At 39.8% G+C, this 20,696-nt stretch overlaps 1 protein-coding gene, 1 long non-coding RNA gene and 1 pseudogene across 2 annotated transcripts in view; 2 read left to right on the top strand and 1 right to left on the bottom strand.

The window, feature by feature from the left end:
* Positions 1 to 3,176: 3,176 nt before the first annotated feature.
* LOC114573986 (Fc receptor-like protein 5) lies at positions 3,177 to 19,256 on the bottom strand (annotated as a pseudogene).
* LOC114573985 (uncharacterized) overlaps positions 11,375 to 20,696 on the top strand; it is a 30,674-nt gene continuing 21,352 nt past the window's right edge. Inside the window, exons 1-2 of the mRNA XM_028606256.1 lie at positions 11,375 to 11,589; positions 13,783 to 13,994. Coding sequence (XP_028462057.1) covers positions 11,535 to 11,589; positions 13,783 to 13,994 — 267 coding nt within the window. The 5' untranslated portion in view covers positions 11,375 to 11,534. The remainder of the gene's footprint in view (positions 11,590 to 13,782; positions 13,995 to 20,696) is intronic.
* LOC114573995 (uncharacterized) lies at positions 19,065 to 20,164 on the top strand. The gene is made up of 2 exons (XR_003695009.1): positions 19,065 to 19,227; positions 19,937 to 20,164. It is a non-coding gene; the product is annotated as an uncharacterized LOC114573995 (long non-coding RNA).

Raw genomic sequence — 20,696 nt, 5'->3', positions numbered from 1 at the left:
AAACACAATTGCACTACATGTCAAGTTCTGTTGTTAACCCCTTTGGGGTCTAAGGGCATGTTGTCGAGTTTTACATATCTTCTTGAATTCACCTTTTAAGTGCAATAGATACCATTAGAGACCTGATACCAATGTGTTTCTTATCAAAATGTTTAGAACAAACTCAGCTTTTTGAGGACCAGGCCGTGTTACGTAGCACAACAGGAAGTAACACGGCCATGTTGCTTGCCCATTTTATTTGTTGATTGCCACAAAAAGCCATCACAGGGGTGTCTTTGGTGTCTTTGTAGCCTTTACAGAAGGTTTTCTATCCAGCCTGGAACTTGTGCCTTTTTTCGGAGTTGTTCAGCAATAAATCCAAACTCTTACATCCAAGATTTATTCACCTGATAATTAATAATAATAATTTATCACGTTTGACGTTTTCAACCAATGGGAAGACAGGTCCCTCACACAAAGACTATGTAGTGGAAAAGATAGTTCACTCCAGGGAATCCGAGCAAGAACAAACAGTAAAGTGAAAAAGAGAGATAATTCCGGTCTATTACTGTTCTACAGAGAAGAATGGAGTCACTGTTTAGATATTTGGGATACATTTGGGCCTTTTTTGAAGAAATGTAAATAGTTTGTCATCTATAAGAGTTATGTCCATTATGTTTATTTTTGCACTAGATGACTCCAAATATATAGGATAACTGTTTTAGACAACACAAATGCTTGTGTAGCATTGGTGTGTGTGTGTGATATCAATAAATATGACATTATTATTTTGATTATTGGTAAAAGGGTAAATTTTTGAAAAAATGTATATATTTTGTCAACTGTATGTTATATTTCTTTCTTCACATTTTGACACCTAAGACATGAACTGATTTAGACAGGAGATTGGCTTAGCTTTTATTGTTCTGTGTGTGATATCAATACATATCCGTGAGATTCATTTTCAGTTTTATTTATTTGTCTTTAAGGTCATACAACCTTTTTTTTTTTTTTACATTCTAGTGACCTCACTACAGAACAAATACTCTAATAACCCATTTTGTCCTGAAAAAAAATGATGTACATTGATTGACTGTAGACAACAGGGTTGATGTTTTGGTCTCAGGGTGATGAGCGTTAAAGTCTCATGATTATGCAGATGACCAGTATGAGTACAGTTACTGACCAAAGCTGCCTGTTACACACTGTTTAGGAACTAGAAATGTGAACGGACCTATTTTCTTAATGTATTTGTTTTACCGAAATGTATTTATATTGGCCCAATGAACCTTATTTTTGTATTTGGACTGTCTGAGGAATGGAACAGTGTCAAGCTGAGGGACGTGTGAAGTCGATTTTATTTTATTTTTTTAGATATTGCTCCTGTGGTGTAACATTGTGTACATTAAGCACAGGTAACATTTTTGTCCTTTTGTGTTTGTATTGATGTCTTGTCATTTGCACGTTTGTATATGCCCACTCCAAACCGTAGGCCTGTCATTTCTACCAACTGTTAACAAGACAATATATAAACATTAAATATGAAACTGTGTTCAAACTTTTTTTGGTGACAAGACTCCTGTGGAGCCGGTGTTCTTTCCTCTCCGAGTACCGCAGTCACAGACTGTCACAGTTCCCTCTCTCTAATCACCGTCCGGCTTTTCAACACGCACTTTTATCCCAGCGTGATCCTCCTGATACAGGTGAGAGTCATCACCAGTCATCCTAGGGAGACTGGACCCCCTCCCTGGTTCAAACATCACTCCCACACTCTTAACAATTCTGGGTTTATTTGGGTTAATGGACCTTTTTCACAGCAGATGTTGACTTGTCATAGTAGGAAAAGCACAGCTGACATTGATAACCTTAACGATGGCTCAGTTCCATCAAGTGTCCCAGTAAGATATTTCAGTGAGTCAGCATGAACAATACCAGGGTCTCTCCTAAGTGGAATGCAGCCATCAGTAATGGTTTAATACCAGGGCCTCTCCTAAGTGGAATACAGCCATCATTAATGGTTTAATACCAGGACCTCTCCTAAGTGGAATGCAGCCATCAGTAATGGTTTAATACCAGGGTCTCTCCTAAGTGGAATGCAGCCATCAGTAATGGTTTAATACCAGGGCCTCTCCTAAGTGGAATGCAGCCATCAGTAATGGTTTAATACCAGGGCCTCTCCTAAGTGGAATACAGCCATCATTAATGGTTTAATACCAGGGCCTCTCCTAAGTGGAATGCAGCCATCATTAATGGTTTAATACCAGGGTCTCTCCTAAGTGGAATACAGCCATCATTAATGGTTTAATACCAGGGTCTCTCCTAAGTGGAATGCAGCCATCAGTAATGGTTTAATACCAGGGCCTCTCCTAAGTGGAATACAGCCATCATTAATGGTTTAATACCAGGGTCTCTCCTAATTGGAATACAGCCATCATTAATGGTTTAATACCAGGGTCTCTCCTAAGTGGAATACAGCCATCATTAATGGTTTAATACCAGGGTCTCTCCTAAGTGGAATACAGCCATCATTAATGGTTTAATACCAGGGTCTCTCCTAAGTGGAATACAGCCATCATTAATGGTTTTGAATACACCTGTGCTGTTCCTACTATGACATGTCAACATGTCTGCCGTGAAAAATGTCTAATTGACCCAACTTTGGTTGTTTCTGCAACACAGCGCTGGGTCAAATATGGGCTAGTCTTGCTTTTCCAGACCATCTACATGCTGTGGAGCGGAGGAAGGTCTGGCTACTCCACATAGCATTTGGGGATGGGTGGAAAACCTGCTCTGGTTAATTGGCATTTCTTTAAACCAATCACAATCGCCATGGGCGGTGCTAAGTGCCAGACAGAGCCGCTGTAAAATAGCTGGGCGTTATTATGAAACCCACGCAACTTCGAGGCAAGACCCGCCCTTCAATAGCATTCACACGCTACTATTGGCCAGGCGTCCATGCTTACGCAAGGTAACGTAACCCGATTTGTTCAGGTCCTATCCCATGATCAGCTATCCTGGACTTAACTACTCAAGGTCAATGCCTAACCCCAACCAATCAAGCTGCTTCGTAGGGTGGGACTTTCTTAGAAGTTACGTGGGATTTATAATAACGCAGTTGTGCAACAGAAAACTTAGATTGGACAGATAGTCTAGGAGTAGCTGTCTGGATTTACCCTGCAGAGATCTGAGGAGCCAGAATCCACCAAGGTTTAGAATTCCAACAAAAAAGAAAGTGGAAGGAAACGGAAATCGGCGAAAATACATGCATCCAGCGTAATTTCCTACAGCATCGGAGCAATCCCTGAAGTGGAACGCCAAGAATATAGACTAAATAGGGGCTAACCCATGAACTTTGACCCAGCATGTTAGGTTGTACCAGATTCTCTGACCAGTCTCTCAGTAAAAATGGCCACAGTGGTGGGGATCAGCCATGTACAACAGGCACTCTTCATTAAAAGACGATTTAACAAAACACAAAATAACATTCAGAACATCAAGCTTATCAGCAGTTTAAAAAAAAAATTTTGCCTGGTTAAACATATATAGCTTTACAAGATGCAGCAGACTAATTCAATGCACGCAGACTGATTATTAAATGAAACATGTAGACATCACTTTTCATGGAAACATCACATTACATCAGCTAATAAAAAATGAAATAACAATTATAAAAAAGGACAATTAATACAAACTTTAGCCTATAGATCAGCTTATAAAGAGGCTGTATAATGTCAGTGATAAATTGTTGCACGTCATCTTCTTCTGTTTCTGACAAGTAAAACAAAGTCATTATTCCAGTGTGAGACGATCAGAAACCTTTTTCTTTCTGTCGGCTCGAGCTGCAGGAGAAACCAGAGCAGAGAAAGTTTTTAGGCTTTGGAGTTCATTTATAACCATTTTTTTCTACTAGAATTTAATTCCACCAAAGCAGCATTAGACACAATCTTTTGGACAAAGATACGCTAACTGATGGGTTAAATGTCCGCCATTTTACATAACTACAGAAAAGTTGGTGAACTAGTTACATTACTTAGTAACAGACCGGCTGAGATGTCAGGTATTGGGGATTGCTAGCTAGCTCTTAACGGCATTTATAAACAACAAATGTTGCTTTAGTTGTTTGATTTTTTAGCTCAAATAGGACATTTAGTAGCATTAACATAGAGTCCAGGCCTGGAGATACTACACATTTATATTGAGTTATAGTCATAGTACCACCTATTGACAACGGGAAGTCAATTGTAATCGCTAATGTTTTAAATGTATTGGTAGAAAAATATAAGGAGTATAAAGACAACATGAGCCTCTTTGCCCATTAGTTCCAATTGAAGCAATTCTAAAACTTAACCCAGGTAAGATGGCCGCCAAGTGGTTCCATCCTGGAATGGCAAGACATGTCACATCTATCTATATCTATGGTGCTGTCATGCTGATTTGAGCATGTTCTAAATGTCTAGATGACCAATCAGATTGTCTGGTCGGATCTACTTGTTGTAAAATGCTGTTTAGCCGATTCCTTGTGTAATGCATTTTGTCAACAACAAAAACAGAGGAGTTCTTACCTCGAGCCCACTTCCGGTACATGTAGATACACAGTATGAGGATGGCTGTGTAGAGGAGGAAGAGCAGGCTGGAGCAGAGCAGCCGGGGCAGAGGTATCATCAGAGGAGGAGAAGGAGGAGGAGAAGAAGGAGGAGGAGGAGGAGCATCTGCAGGCTGAGCTGGGAGAAAGAAAGTTAGAGTTTCAAATGTGCAGTTTACAGACAACACATTTCTAGAAAAAAACTGTCTGAGAACGTGATCTCAGTGTAGGGATATGGAATTATTCAATTTTCGATTGCAATTTCGTCTCCAAACGATCATAAAAAACAATGTAATCGAGAAAAACGATCATTTTGCATGTTACATTTGGCAAGTAAACTCGTCATTTGTCTTGTGTTCTGATTGACACACGCACTTTCGCCTCCTCCCGATGGCTTAACTCACTGTGAGCCAATTGGCCGATGTTCTTGTTCAATGTCTTTGAGGCTTTTTAGCGCATGCTCATGAACAGGAATGTATATTATCGTGCAACAATTCGTATGATATCCTTTGAAATTACGGCAACGGCCCGCTGATCACGTGACAGTTACATTAAGTTTAGCCAAGAAAAGGTGACATGACATCATGGGCGATTCTAGGATCAGAGCTTTAGGGCTGCCTGGCCCCCTTTTAATTACATTTTCTAAAACGTTGCTAACTTTGCATTTTAACATCCTTTTGGACCATCATGGTAGGGGAAACACTGAATTATGTAACTATAAAGACACCAACAATTCAGAGAAAACTTCCTTTAATGCTGAGGAACATCGCCAAGTCTACAAAGGTGAGGTGGTATAACAAATGAAATCGGATATCCATCTATGGAAAAAGCAGTTTGTGATCACAGAAGGCTTGCATCATGTGGACCCGCCGACAGTTTTGTTGTCATTACTTAGAATACCTTAATGGGGGCGGCAGAAACTAAACACTATAGTGTTAAAGACTACAGGCTAAAATAATACTTGTCGCCTCCAAAAAATGCACTTGAGAAATGTTGTTCATTATCTGTTAGATGAAATTTACGCCCATGGGATCCCAGTGTCGTCAGCGGTGGCTACAGCCCTGGTTTTTGGGGTTTTAATCTTCCACCGAGATGATTCGATGTTTCTCACCTCTCACAGCCAGCCAGCTCTGCGGGGACTCTCCCTTGGTTGGGTGTTCACACTTGTAGAAGCCTTCGTCAGTTTTGGACACCGCTGGGAGGATCATCTCTCCCGCAGACTCGGAGCCGATGAACACGTCGTTTTTGAAGAACGCGGCGGAGAAGTCGGATGTAGATTCCTCTTCATATTCTTCCTTGTAGGAGCAGCGGAGCGTCACTTGGTCTCCCTCCGTCACAGGAAGTGCAGGACTCTCCAGGATCACAACGCCTTCTGAAATACAGAAGAATTCCATTCCCATACCTTCTGCATTTTGTTCATGACTTGTAGAGTGTTTAAAGTGTTTTTAACCCTCCTGTTGTCCTCGGGTCAAATTTGACCCATTTTCCAAGTTTCTATATAAGAAATATGGGTTTCTTTTTAACCAAATTGCCCAAAAATAATGGTTTGGAATGGATAGTTCCAGACATTGCTCTTCACAAGTAAAATGAATGATCAGGAAATGTTGGAAAAAAGCCTGAAAAACTGATACAAATGATAAAAAAAAGTGCCAAGTGCATTGGGAAAAGCATCAAAGGTATAAAAAATAACCTTCAAAAAATGTCAAAGAAAAAAAGCACCAAAAACATAAAGAAATGTGACACAAACGTTGACAAAAGTGGAATTTTCAATTTTTTGACATGGGGGGACAACAACTTGCATGGTCGATGGGAAGACAGCACAACGGTTAATAAATTAGATTAATAACACGCATATTTGGTATATGACCTGCCACGTGGATGCTGACGTTGTTGCTGCACTCTCCCTTTGGAGACTCACACCAGTACACTCCGGTGTCTATTGTGTAGGCCTCTTTGACAGTGCAGGACGACTCGCCTGGGATCCCCCAGCTGTGCACTGTACATGCCTAAGGAGTCACAGCGGAAGTCTTTCTTCTCACCATCCAGCCGCTGGACTTGGCAGCACAAGTCAGAGAGATTTTTTCATACCGGAAGAACTGAGATCTGTCGGGAGTGACGACCAGTGTGGCTGATGAAGAGGTGACAGGTTTTGTTAAATGCAGACATTGCTGTGATCAACTGTTTTAAAGATGCCCTGCCACACATATCTCATTGCTTTGTGGTAATGTCTGAAGTTCTTCCATTGCCTTGGTTACCTTGTTTCAAGCCATTCTAGCGTGGTATAGAAAGCCTGCAGGAAGACTCGATTTGTGCCAGTTCTCATTATTATTCAACGAGCTAAGCTGCTTGAATTGGCCAACAACTAGCCAATGACAGCCTGGCTATCAGCATTCTTTACCCAGCGCAACTGGGCGAGCTCATGAATAGTAATGAGCTCAGGCAACATGATGTCAGACTGACCAGCTTTTGTAATTGGCCTGATTTCTCTGCTTTTTGTCATTTCAGTGGCTAAAGCTGACAAAGGAGGTAGCAGTTCATTTTCACATTCACCACATAACACAAACACATATGGACCTCACATATTTCAAAAAACGGTTTTGTGTGGCAGGGCACCTTTAAGGTTTCAGTTTATTCACACGTCATCATCATATCATTAAGACACAATTTCAAAAGGTAGGCTACAATTTTCAAAAATGGGGAACCCCAAATAAGCTACTAAAAGCTTTTCAAAGCCGAGGGGTAAAACCTAAAGCGACATTCATCAATTTGTTCGTATTTATATTTAATTAAATGAATATGTGTGTCATGTGAAAAGAGTGAAAAAGCCACAGAGAATTACCAGCAACTCCACAGTGCGTGTTGACCTCATTTAGCTCTTTGCTGTGGTTTCACATCACAATAACTGAGGGGAGGTGTTCGAAGTACATTTACTCAAGTGCTTTATGTAACTGCATACTTGTACTCCTCTACATCTCAGACGTAAATATTGTACTTTGTACTCCACTACATGTGTCTGACAGCTTTAGTTACTTTTCAGACGACAGTTTTTCCTCCCCTTCCTGTCCAGTGAAAACCTTGTATCTCCAGATGTGTTGATGTTGAATGTTTGTGATAATCTGAAGGATGAAGTCTTCCTTTATGTGTCGAGTAAACTCTCCTCCTTCTTAAAGCTAAATAAAGTCTTTAAAAGGCCTCTCGGATCAGCTAGAAAATGCTTTTCTGACACCATGAAAAGTTGTACAACTTTTTAGTGATACGTGATTCTCACAGGCCAACGACGCTATACACATATGATGATCTTATAGACCACGATGCGTTGCTGTAGATTAAACTACCCAACTGTATATAAAGGAGTTCAAATGAACCATAAACATCTACAGCGAGAAAATGCAACATACACAATGACGCGGCAGGAATATTAATCCAGAAACATCGAATATAATTGACAAGAAAACATGTTACTGCATTTTGAGTACTCTTACTATTCACAGGTGGATGAGCAGAGAAAAATAAATGATTTTGATTATATTTCAAGTTAAATGACTTACAGAGCGTTAGGCAGAGTGATGCGATCTCCATCCTGTGTTTGTGTTGTGAATCTTCCTCTTTCAGGTTTTTCGAAGCAGGCAACCACATCCTGACTAAACACAGGAAATCATGACGGCCATCGCTGAGAGAACAACACATCAAACAAATCACTGGTCTGCATTGGAACTCAGACATTTTGCAAACTTGCTTGAGCTCTAAGCTTTCAAAACATGTTGAAATCAATAGAGCCAGACGTCAGCATGCATTCATTTACAAAACCATAATTTGGAAAGTGATGATTTCATTCTATGCTGTCAGTAATCACTGGCGGAGGAAGTATTTAGATCCTTTACCTAAGTGAAAGTAAAATACTTTTTTTTTGGGTGAACTGTCTCACTTTAAGGCACTAGAGAAGCTCATAGATGTTTTTTATCCTGACATTTTTACTAAATGTGAAACTAAATACATTAAATGTGTTAGTTAAAGGACAATTATGGCGCAAAATGAACCTAGGGGTTAATAACACATGTGTACCGACTCAACCGTTCTCTGGGATCTGTTTTCATGCTAATTTAATGTGACCAGTTTTAGTGTAAACCGCTAATTTTCTTATACTTCTGAGGTCAGTGCACTAGAACAGTGGTTCCCAAAGTGGGGTCTGGGGGACACCCAGGGGTCCTTGAGGGGGTTCTAGGGAATCCCCAGCAAAAAGGGGAATACTTTATTTCCACTATAATTCCATCCATAAGCAACACAATGACAAATGTATGTCTATGTTGGTATTGGGTTTCATAGACTTTCTGTAATACAACATGTAAAAGCAAAAACCCTGACAGATTAGGGGACCCTGGGACAAAATCTTATCAAATGGGTGTCCATGGTTAAATGTGTGTCAGTTTAGGGTTTGCAACCACTGTGCTTAAATATAAAAAAAAAGTAAAATAAAGCCATGAATAGATCATCAGACCAAATCAATCAGCAGATCAAAGAGGTAAAGTCATTTTAAATTAAAGTCAATTGTTTCCAGGTAAGTAATACCAATACCATACACGTACATACAGAAGAAGTATTCAGATCCCTTACTTCAGTAAAAGTACTAATACCACACTGTAGAAATACTCTGTTACATGTAAAAGTCCTGCATTGAAAATGTTACTTCAGCAATAGTGGGTAAGAATCATCAGGAAAATGTAAAGAAATTGTAGAAAGTGTAAAGGATCCAACCAGTTGTGTGTTTAATGGTCTCATCATCTCAGCTGAACTTGTAGGTTGTTATATTGTTGGCTAGTTTACTTTAGAATAAAACATCAGATTTTATAAACTACATGTGTTCTGTGTGCAGGAATCTTAACGTGTAAAGTAACTAGTAACTAAAGCTGTAACAGATGAATGTAGTTGAGTAACTAAAGTAACTAGTAACTAAAGCTGTAACAGGTGAATGTAGTGGAGTAACTAAAGTAACTAGTAACTGAAGCTGTAACAGGTGAATGTAGTGGAGTAACTAAAGTAACTAGTAACTGAAGCTGTAACAGGTGAATGTAGCGGAGTAACTAAAGTAACTAGTAACTGAAGCTGTAACAGGTGAATGTAGCGGAGTAACTAAAGTAACTAGTAACTAAAGCTGTAACAGGTGAATGTAGTGGAGTAACTAAAGTAACTAGTAACTGAAGCTGTAACAGGTGAATGTAGTGGAGTAACTAAAGTAACTAGTAACTAAAGCTGTAACAGGTGAATGTAGTGGAGTAACTAAAGTAACTAGTAACTAAAGCTGTAACAGGTGAATGTAGTGGAGTAACTAAAGTAACTAGTAACCAAAGCTGTAACAGGTGAATGTAGTGGAGTAACTAAAGTAACTAGTAACTAAAGCTGTAACAGATGAATGTAGTGGAGTAACTAAAGCTGTAACAGGTGAATGTAGTGGAGTAACTAAAGTAACTAGTAACTAAAGCTGTAACAGATGAATGTAATGGAGTAACTAAAGTAACTAGTAACTAAAGCTGTAACAGATGAATGTAGGGGAGTAACTAAGTAACTAGTAGCTAAAGCTGTAACAGATGAATGTAGTGGAGTAACTAAAGTATCTAGTAACTAAAGATGTAACAGGTGAATGTAGTGGAGTAACTAAAGTAACTAGTAACTAAAGATGTAACAGATTAATGTAGTGGAGTAACTAAAGTAACTAGTAACTAAAGATGTAACAGATTAATGTAGTGGAGTAACTAAAGTAACTAGTAACTAAAGCTGTAACAGATGAATGTAGTGGAGTAACTAAAGTCACTAGTAACTAAAGCTGTAACAGATGAATGTAGTGGAGTAACTAAGTAACTAGTAGCTAAAGCTGTAACAGATGAATGTAGTGGAGTAACTAAAGTAACTAGTAACTAAAGATGTAACAGATTAATGTAGTGGAGTAACTAAAGTAACTAGTAACAAAAGCTGTAACAGATGAATGTAGTGGAGTAACTAAAGTAACTAGTAACTAAAGCTGTAACAGATGAATGTAGTGGAGTAACTAAAGTAACTAGTAACTAAAGCTGTAACAGATGAATGTAGTGGAGTAACTAAAGTAACTAGTAACAAAAGCTGTAACAGATGAATGTAGTGGAGTAACTAAAGTAACTAGTAACTAAAGCTGTAACAGATGAATGTAGTGGAGTAACTAAAGCTGTAACAGGTGAATGTAGTGGAGTAACTAAAGTAACTAGTAACTAAAGATGTAACAGATTAATGTAGTGGAGTAACTAAAGTAACTAGTAACTAAAGCTGTAACAGATGAATGTAGTGGAGTAACTAAAGCTGTAACAGATGAATGTAGTGGAGTAACTAAAGTAACTAGTAACTAAAGCTGTAACAGATGAATGTAGTGGAGTAACTAAAGTAACTAGTAACTAAAGCTGTAACAGATGAATGTAGTGGAGTAACTAAAGCTGTAACAGATGAATGTAGTGGAGTAACTAAAGTAACTAGTAACTAAAGCTGTAACAGATGAATGTAGTGGAGTAACTAAAGTAACTAGTAACTAAAGCTGTAACAGATGAATGTAGTGGAGTAACTAAAGTAACTAAAGCTGTAACAGATGAACGTAGTGGAGTAAAAAGTAAAATATTTCTCTCTGAAATGTAACTGTGTTTCTATGTTAAATCTGCCTTACAAAGCAAAAAAAAAATGCTTTTCTCTTGAAAAAGAGATTTTATATCTCAATGAGACTAACCTGTTAAATAAAGGTTAAATAAAAAAAAAAAAAAGGGAAAAAAATAGAAAGAGAAAGTGAAAGACAAACGCAAATGGTCAGTGTTGGCCAACCCGCACATGGGCCGCACATAGACAGTATTGGAAGAACTATTGGAAATATTTATATTCGCCATATTTATATTCTCCATAGAGTGAAATCATCTCGGTGAGATCTTCAGCGGGGGTCTTTCCGGGTCTCGATCCAGCGACCGCGATGAACTTAATCCTACCGATGTGTCTGCTTTATGTCGCTGTGAAGCGCGCTAGAGGTAAGATAAAGTCGTTCACTCATTCAGTCAGCGCACCGCCACCTTGGAATCTAATTCCCCCGTCAGCTTTTTATGTAGTTGCTAATGAATCACACACTTGCTACAAATCGATCGGTCGAGTTCATTTCAGGCCATTTATTGTGACATGTCGGACATGTTTTGACGTTTTCTTGACTGGGAGTGAAGCGACCTCACGTTAGATTACAAGCCCATCAGTCCGTTTTAAATGGCAGCTACGCTTATAATCAGTTTATAGCCTACATCGCTGACTTGACTTTTTCATACGAGGGCACAATGTGTAGGCCTATACAAATGAGCTTTTTTAACAATGTAATGAAGCATCTATTACACATATTTCATTTTCAAAACAGATTTGGAATGCTGTTGATTATTTATTTCCTGCTCAACGGGGATTTTCCATTCAATTGACAATTTGGGCATCAGCCAAAACATATTAAGAGGAAGTGTGAAGTTAACTACGCACGTTTCGGGAACAGTAAATGGCCTGCGTTGCCTTATTTGACAGGAATCTATGCATTTGTCTGTTCATTTCTGACAATTTGATGAACAAAAATGACTATTAATATATAATATAAAATCACAGGGAGTTTGCTTGTTCAACTGTTGTTTGGTAAATTGGTAATAAACACATTCAGAGAGGATTTGAATTGCTAATTTTCACTTTCAATTTAGTCCTTTGGTGTGGGCTAAAACCTCTTTTTTGTGTGTGTGTGTGTGTGCGCGTGTGTGTGTGTGTGTGTGTGGGGGGGGGTGGCTGTATGTATAGCTGTCCACTGCTCCTAATACTTAGGATGGGTTCAAAATGCAGAAATATAATTTCACTACATTGTACTGTGTGTATGTTTTTAAATACTTTCCACCACTGTACATAGAAATCAAGTATTTAGTATTAGATCCATTGGCACTATCTCTCAAAAGCAACCACAGTCACAAAGTGGCCCTGTTCACACAAAAGCAAAAAGTGGCCCAAATCAGATTTTTTTGGGGGGTCAAGTGACCAGGTCAGACTTCTTCAGAAGTAGTGTGAACACTCAAATCTTGCCCAGATCAGATTTTTTTCAAATCAGATTTAGACCACTTCCATATGTCATCAGACCGCGTTGCATCAGACAGTAAAATTAAAAACTTGACTAGGCCTACAATAAAACTGTGTCTCTGTGAAGCTATTGACAAAGCAGTCCCACCACTCCTGGCTTCGTCTCTGCATCCACTCAGACCTCTGTAGGGGCCCGGGTCAGGACACAGGCACACGCAGCGACTGGCAGCATAGTAGCGTGACTTGAACTTGAATCAGCAGCCATAACCCTGCAAAAAGGCCAAAATAGCCAATTTGTCTCTCTCTCTCTTCATTCTTCTCCTCCTCAGCACCTGCTCATTAAAGTTACTGCTGCCATTACACAAACATTTTGAAATAAAAGTGAAAATGCTTACTTTCTCCATAACCTCCCTAATTTTAGTGCAACAGCATGCTGCGTCTGATGTCATTTGTTATTGGTCTTTTGCACATGCGTGTCATTTCAAAACCGCAAACAGTTCACACTGGAATCTGATATAGGATCCATTTTAAAAGGTCATGTTAACAGCCAAACAAAAAAAATCTGATCTGAGCAAAAGTTCTACATTAAGCATGTTTGCACTAATAAAATACTTTTTAAAATAATTTCTCAATAGGGACCAGATGTTGCTTTTTGTTTGTTTTTTTCAGATTATGTTTTGGGCATTTTTTGCCTTTAACTACCAGGACAGCATGAAAGGAGAGAGGGGGGACATGCAGGAAAACTGCCCCAGGTCGGATTTGAACCCTGGTTCTCTGCGTCAAGAAAATAAACCTCTTCATACAGGCACGCGCTCTACCAACTGAGCTACCCAGGCACCCCAGTCATCCTACTTTTAATCTAAACACAAGTCCATGACAGAATCTATACACATTATTATTTGCACATTCTGCACTCAATCCATTCATCCTCCTTTTTCTTGTGTTAAACCGTTATTTTGTATGTATAGATTTGTTTCTGTATTTAATTTAATATTTAATATATATTTATGTTCATATGTTTGTTTGTTTTTTTAACCCAACAACCAAAGCAAATTCCTCTTAAGTGTTGCTTACATGGCACCAAAGCCTTTTCTGATTCAGATTTTGATTCTGAAATGCATCGTTTGTTTCCCCAGGACAGTCTAACGTGATTGGCTCAAATAAAACAGTTAGAGCCGTGGTCGGTCATGACGCCATTCTGCCGTGCCACCTGGAGCCCCCATTCGACGTGACCACTCTATTAGTGATGTGGAAACGCGATGGAGCTGTTGTGCACGTCCAACGAAATGGGCATGTCGCTCAAGAAAAGAACTTCAGAAGCAGAACATCTCTCTTCCATGATGAAATGGTCAAAGGAAACATTTCACTAAAACTGACCAACGTAACTAAACGGGATGAAGGAAATTACACCTGTAATGTTCCCAGTCACACCTTACAGACTAACGTTAGGAGTGGCAACGTTACCCTCATTGTTGGTGAGTGCATCTATCCTAGTACATATATTTATCACACGGTTTTGTTGATTACTCAATTCTGATTGGCTAATTTCCGCATTCTACTAGGGCTGAACGATTAATCGTTTTCAAATCAAAATGGAGATTTGAAAGAATGTGATGAGCTAATCGTGAAGACCGCGATTAAACTAATTTAGTTGAATGTTTGGGTGTAACATTTGGTTTAACCTTTTTTTTTATTCCTGTTTTTATTAATATATAGTTTTTTTCATACGATGTTAGATTTCACAGATTGTTAAAAGAAATGTCCTATTTTCAGTGGATTTTTAATTTATATTTTATTACTGTATTCAACACGATGGTAGAAGGTGCAACATGTAGATGCTGCTGTTGAACTGAGTCATATCAGACATTTCAGTTTACAGTAGAGCTGTAATCGGGCCTTAAAAGTTCGGCCCAACGTGGCCCGAGCCCGACAGAATTCAGCCCGAGCCTGACAAGTACATTTTGATTGACAGCTTTTTAAAAGCCTGAACCCGTTTACAGCCCGACATTATTCAAATGTGGGCACGCATAACCCACTGGCTCATTATTCTCACTATGCACGTGGTCAAAAGTTTTCCACACCTCAGACTTTGATTTCTTTGCCGGTGCAACCAAAACGTAACCGCCAAAGTCCAGCCTCCGTTTCACCTCCTCAGCATCCACCTTCACGCTAAACGCATCACCTGACCGCTCATTTACCACGCAACCCGGAGCGTCAGGTTCGGGCAGAGATCTTCAGCTCTAGTTAACAGGACAGCAATGATATTTTTTTTTTTTTATTGAAATTCCTTTTTTTTATTATTATAACTAACACAGAACGTGGATATGAATTGCTGGCAGTTCATGTCCATGGTCTCATCCCTGCAGAAGAATGCAGTTTTGATGTTGTCTCATGGGATTGTATGGTATTTTTTTTATCGCAAATCGAATCGTAATCGCAATATCTGGCAGAAAACTCACAATTAGATTTTTTACCCAAATCGTTCAGCCCTACATTCTACTGTCCTGTTATGACCGTTAGTATAAGTTATAATAACAAGCACGCAGTTCTGATCATGAACCATTTTTAAATCTTTATAATCATTTGCACATCAATATGTTTCCAATTATTGATTTTAATTTAGTACGTAGCCATGTAATGAGCAGGATAAAGTAGAGTGAGGCTGTCATTTTTGCGAATTGAACCCCTATCAGACTGATTCATGACCCCTCTGCTGTCAGGGTTTGTCCAATGGGCTCGCTCGACATTATTTAATAATGAAATAAGAGAAAACTTTATATATTACTAGTGTACTAAAACTGTATAGCTCTTAAACCAACTCATGAACGTGTTCGTATGATATCGACAGAAATAGGTGACAGCTGGCTGATCACATGGTGGCGGCTACAGAGCTCCCCCCCCCAAGCTACAGCAGCAGTCAATGTGTTCCAATAGCAGGGTTTCTGCAGGCTTTACCAAGTCAAATTTAAGACCTTTAGAGAATTATAAATGAAATGTATGACCTACATATGTCATGTGGTGCATACAGCAATAAAAATGTGTAATACGTTGAATTACAGTGCTTTACGTTTTATAGCTATGTGTATGAATGGTTCATGAGAGCAGCTTGCTTAAACACAATGTACACAAAATTACAATTAAAACCCACTTATGTCAACAGAGTTAATGAAGAAAAGCAACAAAGGGAATCAGATGTATGATGGTAAGTACATATCTTGAGTTCCATTTCTTTGTCTCCACATACGCTGTCACCAGCACAATAACTACTCTTCATGTGGATCATACACGTATCACATATTTTAAAGGTCCCATGGCATGATAAAATTTCACTTTATGAGTTTTTTTAACATTAACATGAGATTGGTCGGAGAATCGGCGCAGCGGGTGCGGTATTGCATTCAATCTATCGCACCGTTGTGACGAAAAGAGAGCTTAGCCAGAAGGCAAAGCTCTCGATCTACCGGTCAGTTTTCGTTCCTACCCTCACCTATGGTCATGAAGGCTGGGTCATGACCGAAAGAACGAGATCCAGGGTACAAGCAGCTGAAATGGGTTTCCTCAGGAGGGTGGCTGGCGTCTCCCTTAGAGATAGGGTGAGAAGCTCAGTCATCCGTGAGGAGCTCGGAGAGCCGCTGCTCTTTGCGTCGAAAGGAGCCAGTTGAGGTGGTTCGGGCATCTGGTAAGGATGCCCCCTGGGCGCCTCCCTAGGGAGGTGTTCCAGGCACGTCCAGCTGGGAGGAGGCCTCGGGGAAGACCCAGGACTAGGTGGAGGGATTATATCTCCAACCTGGCCTGGGAACGCCTCGGGATCCCCCAGTCGGTGCTGGTTAATGTTGCTCGGGAAAGGGAAGTTTGGGGTCCCCTGCTGGAGCTGCTCCCCCCGCGACCCGACACCGGATAAGCGGACGAAGATGGATGGATGGATGGATAATATGAGTTCCCCCAGCCTGTCTATGGTCGCCCAGTGGCTAGAAATGTCGATAGGTGTAAACCGAGCCCTGGGTATCCTGCTCTGCCTTTGAGAAAATGAAAGCTCAGATGGGCCGTTTTGGAATCTGCTTGTTATGAGGTCATAAGGAGCAAGGTTACCTCCCCTTTCTCTGCTTTGCCCGCCCAGAGAATTTGGCCAACCCATGAGAGAGAGAGAGAGAGACATCATGGCTTTCAAACGAGAAAAGTGGCAGTTGGTCAAGGACAAAAAAAGAGACTTCAGACACAGTATTATGGGACCACTAAGGCCTATATAAAAGAGACTTCAGATACAGTATTAGGGGACCACTAAGGTCTATATAAAAGAGACTTCAGACACAGTATTATGGGACCACTAAGGCCTATATAAAAGAGACTTCAGATACAGTATTAGGGGACCACTAAGGTCTATATAAAAGAGACTTCAGATACAGTATTAGGGGACCACTAAGGTCTATATAAAAGAGACTTCAGATACAGTATTAGGGGACCACTAAGGCCTATATAAAAGAGACTTCAGATACAGTATTAGGGGACCACTAAGGTCTATATAAAAGAGACTTCAGACACAGTATTAGGGGACCACTAAGGTCTATATAAAAGAGACTTCAGATACAGTATTAGGGGACCACTAAGGTCTATATAAAAGCATCCAAAGAGCACCATGTCATGGGACCTTTAACATTTAGTTTATCTTTTAGAGACAGAGAAAGATCAAGGTAAGGAAAAACAAGTTCTTCCTTTTCCTGTATCCCATAATCTGCATGCAGATATTACACTTTTGTAATTTGTCATTTCCAACTTGTTAGAAAATTGCATTTTCATTTTGACTAAAACATTGTTTGCATAAATGGAGAACCGAGTTAGATTGTTTCTATCGCATTTTCATTTTAAAATTTTCAGTAAACATTTAAATATTTTCCACTATGGCGGGCTATGACTTGGAAAATGTAATTTCATTTTCAATTTGAAGCGTCGTAGAATCCCCGTACAAGTATGTGAAATAGCAAATTGGATTATTGCATTTTAATTTTAGCTTAAATACCACCTACACTGTAAACCTTTGATATGAATTTACAGCTAAAATCTCATGTCTGTGTGCATGATGTCGGTATGGATGAATATTAATCTGGGGCGTTTCACTGACTATTTAAGAGCAACTATGGGTGTGACATGAAGCTGCCAAAGCTGTGCCACATTTAGAGTCAGTTGTGATTTATAAAGTGAAACCAGCGTTTTATAATTCAGAATATTTCTGTGCGTTCTCACATCCTATATTTCGTCCGTACGCCACTTCTGACGCAAATTCGCCGCACAGTTTTATAAATGAAGCCCCAGAACTCATTATTATTGGACCTGTGTTATTACAAGTTTAAATATTTACTCTAAGATGAATTTTATTATTTATTGTAACTGTAAAGCACTTTGCAACCCAAATTACTTCAGTTCAGTCATTTTCTTGGAGAGTTGATTGTTCTGATGTTTCAGGAGAATATTCTAAAAGGTCATTTCTACCACAATGAGAGAGATTCTAACAACTTGGAAAGCGGGGAGAAATGAGTCTCCTGGTCAGTCCAGAAACGGGTCTTGTTGATAGTCCTTGCCATGGTGAAAACCTCAGTGGGTTTAAAGGGTTAAAAGTGACGTTGTTGCTCTTGTTTTTAGCACCGTTGCTTCCAACTGCTCTGTCCGGGTCAGAAACCACTGCAGCGGAGTAGGGTGGGGGCAGTTATAACCTACAGAGAATGCGCAAGATGTGTAACCCAAGTTTACCCCGGTTACTAAAGGAGTTATCTAGGTCTGTTAACTGGTGGATGAGAACCATTTAAAAACCTGTCAGAATGGTTTGTAATATCAGAGTTGTTCTATCAGCTGGTGTACGCTTCCCCCTGATCAAAAACTTGTCTTTTTTGTGTTCCTGCCTCTCGCCAAAAGCCTGTAGAGAAAACAGATGAACAGTTCGGTGTAATGTTGGGAGTTTGCAGTAGCACTAACCTTAATATCTCTCTACATTCTTTCAGATGGTAACCGCACTGGCTCTACCAACACTTTGTCTGGCAGGGCCATTGCCGGCATAGTCATAGCTGTCATAGTCATAGCCGTCACAGCCGTCATCGTCTTCATCGCTGGGGTGATCTGTAAGTTATACATTTTTCAGCTTTTTATTACTGATGCTTAACCATTTAAAGAGACACAAAGTTGTTTGTCTGACCCAAACCTACGTCACTGACGGGTGTGGCCAGTAAACTTAAAAACATCCTGCACCAGTGCAGAGATGCTGGACATTAGGTTTATTTTGGAGAATGCTAGAAGATATAGTTTGTGTCCTGTCACAGACCAAACCTTGATGTAACTATCTACTATTACCTAACCTTAAAATGCAATCGTTGGCTCTGTAAATCATAGAGTGTGGTCTAGACCTTTTCTACCTGGAAAGTGTGCATTATTCCATCTTCTTCCTCTTTCAGCTGGAGGTTTTGATGGAAGGTGTCCCTTCCTCTTATCTTTTCCCTGTGGTCGACGTTTTGAAGATGTGAGGCAGAGCGACCCAGATGCTCCGGTGGCTCACAACGGGCCAGTGCAGGCGGTGGATGGAAGAGCTGGAGTCCAAGGTAAGCCAGATGATTATTAGGATGTATTGTTGGAGGGTATGGGGGCAGATAGTCTCATCAACCCCGCTGGAAGCAAAAAAAGAGATTCTTGACTAGGGCTGGGTATGGTTAAAACATTTTCTGCACCGGTACCAATAGCAATACCGTGACTTTGCTACGGTTTACTAAATAATACTTTTTCCGATACCAATTTTATAAAACAAAACGAAACTACAACATTATGGTACAGATCTTTTCATTCACTCCTCAGCTCCTATTACGTGAGCCCCATCTCTGTGCGTAACGTAAAGATTTTCCTGCGTGTCTCTATGTGTTTTCAAAAGTAACACTTAAAATGTATTTCCTCTGTGTACAGTATGAGAACTTAGCACTTGGATGGACAAAAAACAATGAACACAGTTAATTCATCAACACAAAGGCCTGTTAGCCGGCACGGCACGCAATGTTCACTAATGGCTCTCACTTCAAATTTAAGTAAAATATTAAAAGATGAGACAGAAGATTGTGTCCCATGGTTAAATGAGGTAGCCAAGGGACTGAAATCTCTCCAAATTCAAGACAAAAAAAACAATGAAAAAATGTATTGACTGCACACTGGTCTTTGACCCACAACTACAGCTGGTTTTGATGTGTGACTGTGTTATTGATAATGAGCTTTGGGGGTTTCATTATCTGCATTGTAAAATACTTTCACCTTATCTTCTCACAGAAAACGTGAGACTGGAAGGGATCAGGGACCTAAATCCTCCAGGAGATGTCAACGTGTGAAGCAGGGACATCTGTAGTCTTTATGTCCAGTCTTCGGCCAGTCTCTAAACTACTATTTGAGCGATTCCACCTTCGCAGACTAATGTCCAATATAATAATGAAATCCTGAGAGTCTTGATGGAATTGGGGCGCTCCCGTCGTCTTTTTCCCGTCTGGACGCTCAGACAAAATCAAACGTTTTTAATTTAAATTAAGTTTTAAGTCTTAGTAGTGAAGTTAAATCATGTGAACGTTGTCAACAACCAATGGGTGCGCTCCCTCCAGCACCAAACAGGAAGCAGCAAACCGGCTGTGGTTGCTATTGCGCCGCGCTAAGCTAAAGGCTAAAGAGGGAAAGTTGCCGGTTTTCAACCCTTCGGAAGGGAGTCATCCAACAGGAGTTTTACCGGCAGATTAACACAGACCTCCGGGTACTGGAGACATTCTTCTGCATGGACGGCAGAACAGAAAATCAGCAGACTTTCCCCTAAAGTTACCAGCTAACGCTAGTGGTAGCTAGCTCACTTAGTTACATTTTTCAAAACAAATCTAGTTGTAGTCTTGCAATATGAGACCCTGCAAGATCCCGAGTCTTTACCTATTATGTCTTTAAAGTGGTGATAGAATGCAAAACCGAGTTTACCTTGTCATAGTTGAGTTACGACAGTTCGCTGGGTGAAATGGGCATATATAGAACCTCATTTTATTCTATATACATTTAT

The sequence above is a fragment of the Perca flavescens genome, chromosome 19, assembly GCF_004354835.1.
Source record: "Perca flavescens isolate YP-PL-M2 chromosome 19, PFLA_1.0, whole genome shotgun sequence".
Taxonomy (NCBI): domain Eukaryota; kingdom Metazoa; phylum Chordata; class Actinopteri; order Perciformes; family Percidae; genus Perca; species Perca flavescens.
This window is presented reverse-complemented; position numbering and strand designations above follow the sequence as displayed.